Here is a 13,882-nt window from a genome sequence, read left to right on the forward strand (position 1 = left end):
AGGGTGAAGATGGATCTGTTGCATCAAAAGTTGCAGCAGCAGAAGTTGCTCTAAATCCAGTTAGGAAAACAAGCAACGTGAACTTAAGAATAGTTGAGCTACCAAGTCTCCTTCTTCCATTTTCGCTCCTGCGCACACTGTTTTCAAAGCTGCAAGAACGTGATCGAAATTATTTTGACCCAAAAAACTTGATTTTAGAGCCACAGTGCCTTCAGTAAAGTTGTTTTATTAATTATTCTTCATATTATAGAAGTTAAGTTTTGTGAATAATCCACTTAACAGTGATCAGTGCGTCTTGAACTGTCCTACAGATCAGACGTTTTTTCGGTTGCTTGTGGACTGGTCTTTGACTGCCTATAGCTTCAAAGTTTGTGTTTTGTCAGTGTGTCTTTTAAAGACTACCTGAAAGTTATTTCCCATCAGTCTTTCTCAAGACTACCTACTTTTGAATTTAACATTTGTTTTAACTTTTTTCTTATCACCTGAAATGGCTGGACGGAAAAAGAAACCTCGCATCGCTGCGGGGAGGAAAAGAGAGGCATCTCTTTCTGACATTTCGAGTGTCTGTAGTGACAATCCTTTTGATATTTTGCTTGAGCATGAAGCTGGTGAAATGGAAGTTACCAATAATGAAACTATACATAATATAAAATCTTTAAAAAAGGAGAAAGTTCCACCTATTGTGGTAACTATTTCTTCTGAATTTAATATATTCAAAAAGGAACTTTCAACGTTTGTTTCTGACGTTAAAGTTACCTATCAGATTGGCCGTAGAGGTGAATGCCGTTTATTAGCCGACTCAGTAAAGGGTCGTGATCGTCTTGTTCAGTATTTAACTGACAAGATGTACAAATTTTTTACATACGACACCAAGAACGCCAAGCCGTTCAAGGTTGTCTTGAAAGGTCTCACCAACGATCAAACCGTTAATGAGATCAAACTTACTTTAACAGAATGACTTGGCATAGCCCCTACCCAAGTAATTCTAATGAAACAAAAAATCACGAGGCGAAAACAGTCAGAAAACTGGGATTTCCCTTGTTAATTATTTAATTCATTTTAACCGCAATGAGGTTAACAACTTAAAATTTTTTGAAAAGGCACATGCTTTGTATAATGTGCGAGTAAAGTGGGAAATTTATAGGAAGTATGGCAGGGTGAAAAGCATATCACCCAATGCCGTACTTGCCAACGTTATGGCCATGGTTCCAAATTCTGTAACATGGACCAAAAATGTCTTAATTGTGGAGACTCCTCTCACAAAAAGGACACATGTCCTGTGAAAGAGAGTAAAAATTTCCGCTGTGCGAATTGTAACGGCAACCATATGTCAAATTTTTATCAATGCCCAGTCCGTTTAGCAATTGTCAAGGCAAGGTAAACAAAATTCAATTTCTCAATTAAAACCAACTTCAAAACAAAATTCTCCAAGCGTACCAGTGACGCATAGTTTACCTACTCCTTTGCATACCCGTTTAACATATGCACAGGTTACAGGTAGTTCGAACATTCTACCGCCTAGTGTTGGTAGTTTGAAAATGACCGTTAATATGGGTAAGCAAAACACGCTAGAAAATAATTGTACACCTATTACTCCAGCTAATATTGCTGCCGAAAATATTTTTTCTAATGTCAACTGCCTGGGGCCTATTACGGCAGGTAAACTTTCTTTTTTGCAACAGGCAATGTTCGATCTTATGAACGCCATGTTGCAGGCAAAATCAATGTTTGAAGCCATTCAAATAGGCACAAATTTTACTATTAAAATTGTTTCTAATTTAAAATTTGGCAATGATTTTAAATAAAACAATTAAAATATTAAATTGGAATGCTCGCTCATTGAAGGCCAATGAGAATGAGCTTTTAAATTTTTTAACAGTAAATAATGTGCATATTGCAATCATTACTGAAACATTTTTGAAACCTAACATAAAATTAAAATATGATCCCAATTACGTGGTTCATAGATATGATAGGATTCAGGGTTCCGGCGGTGGAGTTGCAATTGTTATTCATCGCCGAATCAAACATCGTGCTCTTCCCCATCTTGAGACGAAAGTTATTGAAACTTTGGGAACTGAAGTTCAAACTGAACTTGAGATCTTATTTATTGCCGCAGCATATTTACCATTTCAATGCACACGCGAGCACAAAAATTATTTTAAAGGTGATTTACAAAAACTCACCAGAAATCGTTCGAAATTTTTTATAATCGGCGATTTTAACGCTAAACATCGTTCATGGAATAATTCTCAAAGTAATTCCAATGGCAAAATTTTATTCAACGATTGTTCTTCAGGATACTATTCTATTTTGTCTCCGAATAGTCCTACATGCTTTTCTTCTGTAAGAAACCCTTCAACAATTGATTTGGTACTGACAGATCAAAGTCATGTATGTAGTGATTTGATCACACATGCTGACTTTGATTCTGACCATCTTCCAATAACTTTTTCTTTATCACATGAATCAGTTTTAAACCCTATGAGCTCTGTTTTTAATTATAACAAGGCTAATTGGGAAAGATACAAAACTCATATTGAGAGAAATTTCAATAATGAGCTTGATTTGCGAACCGAAGTGAACATTGATTCCGCTTTGGAAGCATTAAAATGTGCAATTGTTGATGCCAGGGATTATTCTGTTCCAAAGGCTCAAGTGAAATTTGATTCACCAATAATTGACGAAAATCTTCAACTTCTAATTCGTTTGAAAAATGTTCGCAGACGTCAATATCAACGTTCTCGTGACCCTGTTTTTAAAACTATTTATAAAGATTTACAGAAAGAGATTAAACATAGATTTACTCTTCTGAGAAATCAAAATTTTGAGACTAAAGTTGAAAAATTGAAACCATATTCAAAACCTTTTTGGAAGCTGTCGAAGATTCTTAAGAAACCTTCAAAGCCTATTCCAGTTTTAAAAGATGGTGAACGTTTTCTTGTATCCAATGAACAAAAGGCTCAAAGACTTGCTCAGCAGTTTGAGAGTGTTCATAACTCAAATTTGAATTTTGTGAGTCCAATTGAAAATGAAGTCACACGTCAATTTGATTTAATTTCTTCCCAGAATTTTTTACCTGCAGAAATAATTGAAACTAACTTGAATGAGATTAAATCAATTATTAAAAATTTCAAAAATATGAAAGCACCTGGTGACGATGGAATCTTTAATATACTAATCAAACATCTCCCTGAGAGCACAATGGATTTTTTAGTGAAAATTTTCAATTGCTGCTTCAAAATTGCATATTTTCCCAAATTATGGAAAAATGCAAAAATTACTCCCATTTTAAAACCGGATAAGAACCCAGCTGAAGTTTCAAGTTATCGACCAATCAGTTTGCTTTCTTCAATAAGTAAACTGTTTGAGAGAGTTATTCTTAACAGAATGATGTCACACATCAACGAAAATTCAATTTTTGCAAATGAACAGTTTGGATTTCGCCATGGGCATTCCACAACTCATCAATTGCTCAGAGTTACTAATATGATACGAGCTAACAAATCTGAAGGTTATTCCACTGGAGCTGCTTAAAAGAGCAGACATAGAAAAGCAAAGCAAAGACATAGAAAAAGCATTCGACAGTGTTTGGCATAAAGGTTTGATTGCGAAATTGCAAACTTTTAATTTTCCAATTTTCCTAATCAAAATTTTAAAAAATTATCTTACTGATCGAACTCTGCAGGTTGTCTATCAGAATTCAAAATCTGATAGATTTCCTGTCAGAGCAGGTGTGCCTCAAGGTTCAGTCTTGGGTCCAGTCCTGTACAACATATTCACTTCAGATCTTCCTGATTTGCCTCCAGGATGCACAAAGTCATTGTTCTGCGATGACACAAGCATTTCCGTAAAAGGAAAAAGTCTTCGTGTCATATGCAGTCGATTGCAGAAACGTTTAGATATTTTTTCTTCCTACTTGCAAAAGTGGAAAATCTCTCCCAATGCTTCTAAAACTCAAATGATAATTTTTCCGCATAAGCCTAGGGCTTCTTTCCTCAAGCCAAACAATAATCACGTTGTCAAGATGAATGGGGTTATTTTAAGTTGGTCCGACAAGGTTAAGTACTTGGGACTAATTTATGATAAAAAACTTATTTTCAAAGAGCACATTGAGAGTATACAAGCCAAGTGCATCAAATATACGAGATGTTTATATCCTCTCATTAACAGGAATTCTAAACTTTGTTTAAAGAACAAACTTTTGATTTACAAACAAATTTTTAGACCAGCAATGCTTTATGCTGTACCGATCTGGTCAAGTTGCTGTTCAACAAGGGAGAAAACGCTCCAAAGGATTCAGAATAAAATTCTGAAAATGATTTTGAAGCGTCCTCCTTGGTTTGGTACACTCGAATTACATAGACTTACTGGTGTTGAACCATTAGAAGCTATGTCAAATAAAATTATTAACAATTTTCGACAAAAATCGTTGCAATCCTCAATTGCTACGATAAGCTCTCTTTATAGCCAATAAGTTAGCAATTAAGGTAGTTGTAAGTTTACTTCCCCTTATCTGACAAGTAGGTTTAAATCCCTACGAATGATAAGTCCTAATTGCGAAAGCAAACAAATCCTAACAATTAAAATTACAAATTTCTAACAGTGTTGAGAAGTCACCATTTGTGATTGGACACACATACTCATTATTTACTAATATTTATCATAAATACTTAAGCTACTAATAAATCCCCCCTTAAAAAAAAAATCTAATATATGTAACGAAAAGAGTTTTTATAGTGTACGGGTCTACGAAATGATAGCTGAACCTTTTTATAAAACTTAGCATACTGTTGGCTCTATTGATGATCGTATTGTAGTGATCAATGAATGTTAACTTAGAATCCATAATCACTCCTAAATCACTAATTTGATAAAACCTTTCTACAATTTGATGCCCAAGAGTGCAACTGGAATGTTCAGGATTTCTTTTCCTTGTGTAGGATATAATATTACATTTTTTTACGTTGAGATCAAGAAGACATTTTTTACACCAAATGTAGAAAACGTCAACCTCTTGTTGGAATTGTTGGATGTCTGATTTGTTTCTTATTTCTATGTACAATTTCATGTCATCGGCATATATCAGTACTTTGAGACGATTCAACACAAGGGTAACGTCATTAACAAATAAAATGAAGAGCAAAGGGCCTAAATGGGAGCCTTGTGGAACTGTCACTTTTACTGGTACAGAAACGTGTTCCTTAAACCTAACCGTTTGTGTCTTATTTGTCAGATAAAATTCAATCCATCTAAGTATTGTGTCATTGATTTGCTGAGGGTTGGCATTGTAATAGTCGTCGAGCCAGGCTGGATCACAAGAATTGAACGTTGGGTGCACCATCCTCCAAAAAAAGCGACCAGACAGATCTGTTTTGTTGGGAGCTTCGACAATGCTTAATTATATTTTGACAACTTGTGACTATTGTTGAAACTTTTCTAACTTTTTTGTGTTTGGAATATTTGACATTTCTCCCAGTTTTGTATCTACTTTTTTGCATATATATTTCGACATTTTCAACATATAATTCGAATCTAAATTTTGGTAATCGATGATGATGATAGTAAATTTTACACAGAATGACACTTACCGAAATTTCATAACTTGTTAGTTAGAGCGATTTTTCATCACCTGGTTCGGAGTAAGGGATTTCACTACTGTTATTTATTAGAGTACAGAAAACTTGAATTGAATTGGAGATGGTTTTGTTCCACAAAAAATACATAGCAGATTGAGAGCAGGGGATTTGAAGGACAGAGAGAGAGAACACTACACTAGGCAATCAACAGCAACTACGGAGAGAAGAGATTTTGCTGAATAAAAAAGGTACCCCACAGGCAGTTCAGACTCTGGCGACTCTGGAGCTGCGAAGTGTAGGAAGGCGGCTGGTGATGAAGCTGTACACATTCAGGGTGGGACGGGAGACAGTGACAGAGAGTGTAGAAGTTTTTTGTTTATAGTATGTAGATTGGAGCAACAGTAGAGTCGACAAAGCTTACCTCCAGCGCCTTCCCACACTTAACCAGCGATGAGCTTTCACAGTGAACTAAATAGCTGGGATGATGATTTATCTGGAAATAATTTGGCAGCAGAGAAGAGAAGAAAAAAAGAAAACAGTACGTTGTTTTTATGAAATAGATCAAATTAAATAATCATGTTTGGCACTGCATGCTGTGAACCCACAGCCAACGAAACACAGTAATAACAACAACCAACAAAACAAAATCCGGAGATTTCCGGAGGGCCTCCAGCAGCAAAAAGTGAAACCTGCGACCACCTAAAAAGCGAAACTTCCTCACGCGAACCTCTCCGGCGGCGGCCGGCATATTTTCGGCGAAAGTGAAACCGCGCGCGAAACCGAAAGATACAGAACAAGTTCTAGCCTGGGGGCAAAATCCCGACAAAACCCCGACAACAAGTGTGTTTGTGTATGTGTGTGTGTGTGTGGCCAACAGCTCCGATCCGCGCCACGCCGCACCAAAATCTGACCTGCGCGATCGTTTCCTTATTTATGTTTTGTATTCAACTTGTCTTGCCTTCGTATATCTTTCCTCGCGGTGCGAGGCGGGGCGCACCGCGGCGCGGCGCGGTTCGTTCAGTCGGACTTTCATTAGCAACCAATAAACTTTTATTTTATTTTAACATCTTTCGATGTTCCACCGCACCCGTTTCTCTTCTTTCTCGTCGAATTGGGGAAAATATTTCCACTGAATAAGCGATCGGGATCTCTCACAATATGGATTGGAATGGGATGAAATTATGGATTATTACACGAAACTCTCCACAGTCACGCATCAGGGTGGGGGATAGGGAAGAAAATTAAACGCTTTGCACTTCTTTTCGAACCGTGAATAAAGCCGCGAATTTGGTGGCGGGGGTTTCGTAATAAAACAAAAAAAGCTAAATTATCCCTTCGCCTACGATGGTCACGACACGCACCCACGATCGCGGAGGGCCCCTCAGAGTAGAGTGAGAGTAGGACCTACTAATTGCATACCTATTGGGTGTACGTAATCCGAGGATGACCTCCAGTGAATTTGTGGAATGTTTTTGTTGCTAAGTATCGGGTATGAAAATTAATAGCGTTCAGGAATCAAATTAGTAATTGATGAGTTTTGCTCCGGTGTAATCGGAAAGCTGGTATTATGTTAGTTGTTAAACTAGCCATTACACAACTTCGAACCTTTTCGCTGCTTGTTTTACTATCCACTACTAAGGTGGGAAATATGTGGGAGAAATGCTAAGCGTTTGTTTATACCCGGAACAATATAACAATAAAGCACATTCATTTCGGAAGCGAAATTCGGGAATAAAAAACATATAGAAAAAAAAGCATAATGCATGAGAAGAATATCCTCATGAATGTTGACAAATATAAACAGAATGTTACAAAAAAAATTACACACGACGAAGACGCACAATTGAGAGCAAGAAATCGAAACAGCCCAAATCAGCCGAGATTTCCGTCTACCGTCCCGGCCATCGATTCGCCGTCGGAAGCGGCGATCTCGTTAAGACAGACACCATTGGTGTTTGTAATCTTTTATGAAATTTTGACCTTATTTCCCCTTTTGATTTGTTTTTGACCTTAATTTTTTATATGTTTCACCTGGTATGACATTTTCACCTCTTTCGAAGTTTTTGATCTGTCAAGCGGTTTTTAGCTTTTTTGGCGAATTGTTTGGTCGATAGAAAAGTTTGACGTTTTTAATCTATAGCGAATGTTTTCTTCTGTTTTGGTACTTGACATATTTTGATATTTTTTTTTCTTGTTTATACATTTCTGACTAGCTTTGATATTTTCACAAGTTTGTCATCATCTTCACTTTTTAAGGGTATAAAAACATTTTTTTCCTTATTCAACATATTAGATATTTTGAAACAATTTTGTTATTCTTTTTTTTTTTGAGACACTTTCCTTTTTATCATATGACATTTTGACCTTAATTCGTTTCACATATATCTTTGGATATAATCTTAATACTTTTGAAGTTTATTCGGAAACTTTGGACAATTTTAATAATTTTTAAATAATTTTCATACCATTTTCAGACATTTTTAGGCATAATTTTTGCATTGTTTTAGACATTGTAGGCAATTTTTACATTTTTGATATGATTCTGTTGATCTGTTTTCGAGATGCCTTGGAAGATTTTACTTTATTCGGGTAATGAGCTCGATTTAACATCACCCAGCACGATGCGATGAAGGAAACCCTTCCTTTTTTGCTGCTGGAGCAATTGTCCACAGGCAAGAAACGACGCTCAACGTCCTTTGGCTTCAAATAATAAGAAACCCAAATTCCTGGTTTTAAAATCATTCCCAAAGCATGTAACCTAGGGTGTCCCAAAATAACGTTTTGTCAGATAGTCTGGGAGCTCAACCGGAACATGATTAGTTATAGTGCAACAAAAAACTTTTGCATGGCGACAACTTCGGAAAATGTTCAGTCGTCGTGCTAATTTCAGTTTTGTGGAAAAATCCACTTTTTCATGTTATTTTTATTTCAAATTATTTTTTCACTTGAATATCCTGTAAAACCTAACCCAAACATATTTTTCGCGCATCCTCTGTGGTTCAAACTAAGAGAAAAATAAGTTGCGTCTTGTTGTGGCTCAAATTTTGTTACAAATATTTTAGTTCTTCTGAATCTTAATTTTGGTGTTCGGCTGCTCAGCAACATTAGTTTGTTTGAAGCTGTATCAATATACATAGTAGGCGCTGCAGAATAACCAGTATTTATCGTTCCTTGAAGCCTGATCGATGTTGCATTAGCATGTTGAATATGCACGTCGACTAAACATTTCCCAGAGTTGTCGCCATACAAAAATTTTTTTGTTACACCATAACTAATCATTTTCCGGTTGAGCTCCCAGACTATCTGACAAAACGTTATTTTGGGACACCCTAATGTAATGGCTTGGTGGGTTACTCCTAATACCGATGCAAGCTGTTCCTGCGTTTGGCATGGATCCTCATCGAGCAGTTAAACCAATTTAGTATCTTTAAAGGTTTTTGACCTTCCTTTACGTAGATAGTCAGTCATTAACACCGAAATTATCGTCTTTAAAGCGACGAAACCAATCACGGCCATTGTATCACTTAGGGCATCGTTTTAGTAAACTTTTTTCACTTTCGATGTGCTTCAGTCGTCGTTACCTTTAAATGAATTTGGATTTCAAAATGACATGTGAAGTTAATTTCCGACCTCTGAGCGTCAATAGGAGTGCCAAACCATCATAGGAATATTTTCCATTTGCTTAATTCCCAAGTTATGCTCAAATTTGTGTATAATTTGTTTTGAAGCCCTCCTTTCCAGAAGAGAAAGGGGTGTCGAACCATATACCCAATTTGGTTCTTGAGTTATACTTAAATTTGTGCTTCATTTGTATGGAATTCCTATGGATGCGCAAAAATTTGTGTTCTATTTGTATAGAACCCCCCCTTTACGGAAGAGGGAGGGGTGTTGATGGCCACCATGGCCATATTTGTTACCCCTAAAAACATCCGTATGCCAAAATTATATTAAACTTTGGACAATTTTAATAATTTTTAAATCATTTTCATACCATTTTCAGACATTTTTAGGCATAATTTTTGAATTGTGTTAGACATTGGAGGTAATTTTACATTTTCGATCTGTCGCGGTGTTTTTTTTTTTTTTGATTTTTTTTCTTAACCCGATAATTTACCTGTTTTTTCTAATTTCACGACATGTTCAAGTTTTTCGGGCGTTTATCATTTCTTTGGATATTAATTAACTCTCTGACATGTTAACTGTTTTTAAATATGTTGTACCTTATTTGAGATTTTTACCTTGTTTGCGCTTACTTTGACTTTTTGATACTTGTGACCCGTTTAGAATTTTCCATCGAAATTTCTGAGCTTATTATATCGTTATAATATATTTAATTCAACCTCTTCAGCCAATTTGAACATCTTCTTGTCAATAGGTTATGTTTCCATTTAATTCTACTACAAAAAATCGAATACCCTCTAATCGAATACCGTCCGCAGATACGTATTTCGGCTGCTACATGCAACCATCATCAGTGCTTATGTGGACTGTTTGTAACATGTAGCAGCCGAAATACGTATCTGCGGACGGTATTCGATTAGAGGGTATTCGATTTTTTGTAGTAGAATTGAATGGAAACATAACCTATTCTCAATATTCAATTCAATTCTACTAAGACGTTAAAAAAGAAATTTATTTGATTTTCTTGTCATTTTTTACTTCGTAGATTTTTTTTGGAAAAAAAATACTAAAACAAAACCAATAAAACATAGCTGAAAATAAACTTGAACAGGCTTAGAAATTTCAACACAAATTCTGCCAAACGAGACTATCAAATTTTCTTCCGCTACTCTGGTAGTTTTTTGTTCCATTTTAACGTCAACCAGATTATACGGCCTTTCTATGGACACTGATAGCGCTTGTTTAATAAAAAAAAATAAACATCCGAGACACAGAAGAATATTTACTTCGCTTGACATTGTATGGCACATCATAATTTTTGTAGAGCTTCTTTTTGGACATCTTTGATTATATATAGTGATAATTTTTGACGTAACGTTTGCGGTAAAAAAATTGGCCAAAAATTGCCGATTTTTCATTGGTTTACCTCTAATCGCACTGACGAAACTACTCATACATCATCAATCATAGTAACCCATGAGTTAGCAATAAAAATTTGACAGCTCTATAGACTGTTCCGAAAATTATAAATACATCTTCTTTCTTGAATAAAACAAAAAATACAGGATTTTTCGGGTCATTTTATTCTGAAATATAGATAATAAGTGTTTTCTTTCCAGTTTCAATTCAAGTTGAGATTATTTTTCGTAGGATACGCGAGTTCTCTAACTTTTCTCTTAACACTACTCATAAGCTTTTGCACAGTGTGTTCTCCGACCATTTTTACCACTTTAAGCCATCCTTGTTTAAATTTTTCAACATTGTCCGCTGGTTTGACATATTTCCTCAGCTTTGCTTTGGTCAAAGCCCAAAAAGTTTCAATAGGGCGAATTTCAGGGCAGTTTGGAGGATTCATCTCCTTTGGGACATATGTGACATTATTTGTTTTATACCACCCTAGTGCATCCTTAGAGTAATGGCAGGAAGCAAGATCGGGCCAGAAGATTGAAGGATTGTTATGCTGCATAACCATGGGTAACAACCTTTTCTGCAAACACTCTTTCACGTAAATTTTACCATTCATTGTGTCATTCGTAATGAATGGACGAGATATTTTTCCACATTCACAAATAGCCTGCCAAACCATTACCTTCTTGCCGAATTTTTCGGTGTAAATGGCTTTCACTGGTCCAGGGACATCCTTTCCCTTCGGTGATGTATAAAATTGCGGTCCTGGCAGAGTCTTATAGTCCAGTTTTATGTAGGTTTCGTCATACATGATAACACACCTCATTTTTTTGGTCAGAAGTTTGTCATAAAGCTTCCGAGCTCTCGGTTTCACAGATTCAGCTTGTTTTGGATTTCGTTTTGGCTGTTTCTGCTTCCGACGGGTCTGCAGACCCATTCTTCCCTTGGCACGCATAACGTTACTCGCCGAAGTTTCAAGCTTTCTCGCCACATCTCGTACTGATACTGAAGGATGCCGCTTGTAGTATTCCTTAACCTTTTTGTCCATTGTGGGATCAACAGGCCCGGGTTTTCTACCACGTCTTGGGGCATCAGTAAATGTGCACTCTTCACAATACTTCCGCAATGCGGTTTGAACTGCTCCGACACTTAGACCTTCTTCTCTGGCTAATTTTCTTATAGCAAGACCACTCACGGTGCCCCATTTGTGCACAATTCGCTTTCTTTGCTCGGGAGAAAGGCCAAGCATTTTCAAAATTTCGCACTAAATGTTAGAAAAAATGACAGCATCTGTTTCTTTTGGATGTAAACAACAGGACGCAGCCAACGTTTGGTTGAATACTGCACGTTATTTGAAATGACGGTTGATCGTAAGTGTATTTATAATTATCGGAACGGTCTATATCAGTCAAACTCTAACAGTACCCCTCCGCGTCAAAAACGAACATCATGCGGCACTTTGTGGACGCTGGGTATGCCTGTTCCGACATCTACAATATCTTGACACTATTGGAGAACGATCAGAGCATCGAAAGAAAGCCCGGTTCCGGACGGCCAACAACTTCGAGCGACAAGAAGCTTCAAAGGATGCTTAAGAGGAAAACCGAGGGAAAAGTGGCTAAATCGCTGCGTGCACTTGGCCAGGAGGTTGGTGCATACGGTAAAACAGTGAAAAAGTATCTGGAGAACATGGACATACATGTCAAGAAGCGGCAGTCCCGTACACTGGTCTCGGAACTGCAGGCAATGACGCAGTGACAGCGGTTGAATAAGATGGTCAAGTGGATTTAGCAGGGCACTTCGTATTTAATTTCCCACACGAAGGAAGTGAGCACCGAGGTGAAGTTAGTTTCACAGACCAAGTTTCCCAAGAAGATGCGGCTGTGGCTGAAAATCAGCGAAAAAGGGATGTCAAGGTTGTTCTTCTTTCGCTCCGGGCTGGTCGTGAACGGGGAAATTTTTAGTACGAAGTGCCTGCCAGAAGTTGCGCCGTTCATTAAGAAATACCATAAGGGCGAAGACACGGTGTTCTGGCCAGATTTGGCGTCGGCCCACTACTCGAAGCGATCGTTGGAGGAGATGGAGCGGCTGAAAAACGATGTGGTACCAAAGTCGGCGAATCCGCCCAACGTCCCCCAGCTGCCTTCCATCGAGAATTTTTGGGCAAACTTGAAGCGCAAGATATATTCTAACAATTTTGTCGCGAAAACGGAGGGGAATTAATAAAAAAAAAAGGAAGAAAGAGCTCAAAAACATGCCTACACTCATGTTTTCGTCCGCCATGGCGAATGTTCCGGTTAACTGCGGGAAGGCCGCACGCAAGGACGTTAATTTTTTTTCCGAGGAAGCTAACATGTTTACCTTCCATGGGAAATTTGTCCAACTCAATTATCTGTCTTAGTTTTTTTTTCATCACCATCTGAAAAAGTCCATTTTTTCACCGCAAACGTTAGAACGGAAGTTTGTCATCGGAACAAGTAGTTTTTTTTGTTCTATTTCAAATGCTTATAACCCGGTTAGTTTCAAACAGTTTTAGTATTCCTCTTGCCTAGTGACGTTAGCAATTAAAAGCTGGCACGAAGATGATGAGACGATCATGATGGAGCCGACAGTAAAGATAATAAGAAGGTCACACCACACCACGGGCTACAAATGGTGAGTTGACAACCTGGAAGTAGCTTCGGCCCTCACAAGTTCCTTTCTCACCACACAAGTCATATGATTACAATAGACTGTCGGTTGAAACATGGATACAACTGGTTGGTGTTGCCTGGGCAATGTTGTCATCCGACAATAGCTAAGAGAGAAGATGCGTAAACCAAATCCGGCGGTGGAGAAAATGTTTCGTAAACCCGAGCGTCTCACATAGGAGTATTTCAGTCAAAAACCTGGCCAAAATACGAAAAAGAAAATTTCAAGTGTACCTCATGCTATTGATCCTTTTTGCATTCTCTGATAGTTACTAAGTTGTATGCTGGCCATCTTGAATTTATCTGAGTTGTTTACAAACGACTGTAGCTATCATAACCTTGGTATTACTTAGAGCTCATGAACAAGTCACAAATTGTTCTACGAAAAATATAAACTTCCAATGATGTTATTTTAACTTTCAAGTGATTCTTGTATGTAAATTTAATATGGGTGGTAACAATAAAGGTATTAGTAAATTTGTGCCGGTGATGTGTTGTATGGGTTAAAAAAATTGCTTCAAAACAAGGCCTTGCCATACACGTGATTTTCAGCCTCTGTTGATTAATAAAATTTTCACAAAAAAG

At 37.2% G+C, this 13,882-nt stretch overlaps 1 protein-coding gene across 2 annotated transcripts in view; it reads right to left on the reverse strand.

Annotated features, from left to right (window-relative positions):
* LOC129720585 (uncharacterized) overlaps positions 1-13,882 on the reverse strand; it is a 124,528-nt gene that overhangs the window by 35,205 nt on the left and 75,441 nt on the right. Inside the window, exon 3 of one of the 2 annotated variants that reach the window (XM_055672075.1) lies at positions 6,001-6,072. The exons of the other annotated variant lie outside the window; for it this stretch is intronic. Within the exon in view, the coding sequence (XP_055528050.1) occupies positions 6,001-6,072 (72 nt within the window). The remainder of the gene's footprint in view (positions 1-6,000; positions 6,073-13,882) is intronic. 2 annotated transcript variants of the gene reach the window in all.

The sequence above is a fragment of the Wyeomyia smithii genome, chromosome 1 (genome assembly GCF_029784165.1).
Source record: "Wyeomyia smithii strain HCP4-BCI-WySm-NY-G18 chromosome 1, ASM2978416v1, whole genome shotgun sequence".
Classification (NCBI taxonomy): Eukaryota; Metazoa; Arthropoda; class Insecta; order Diptera; family Culicidae; genus Wyeomyia; species Wyeomyia smithii.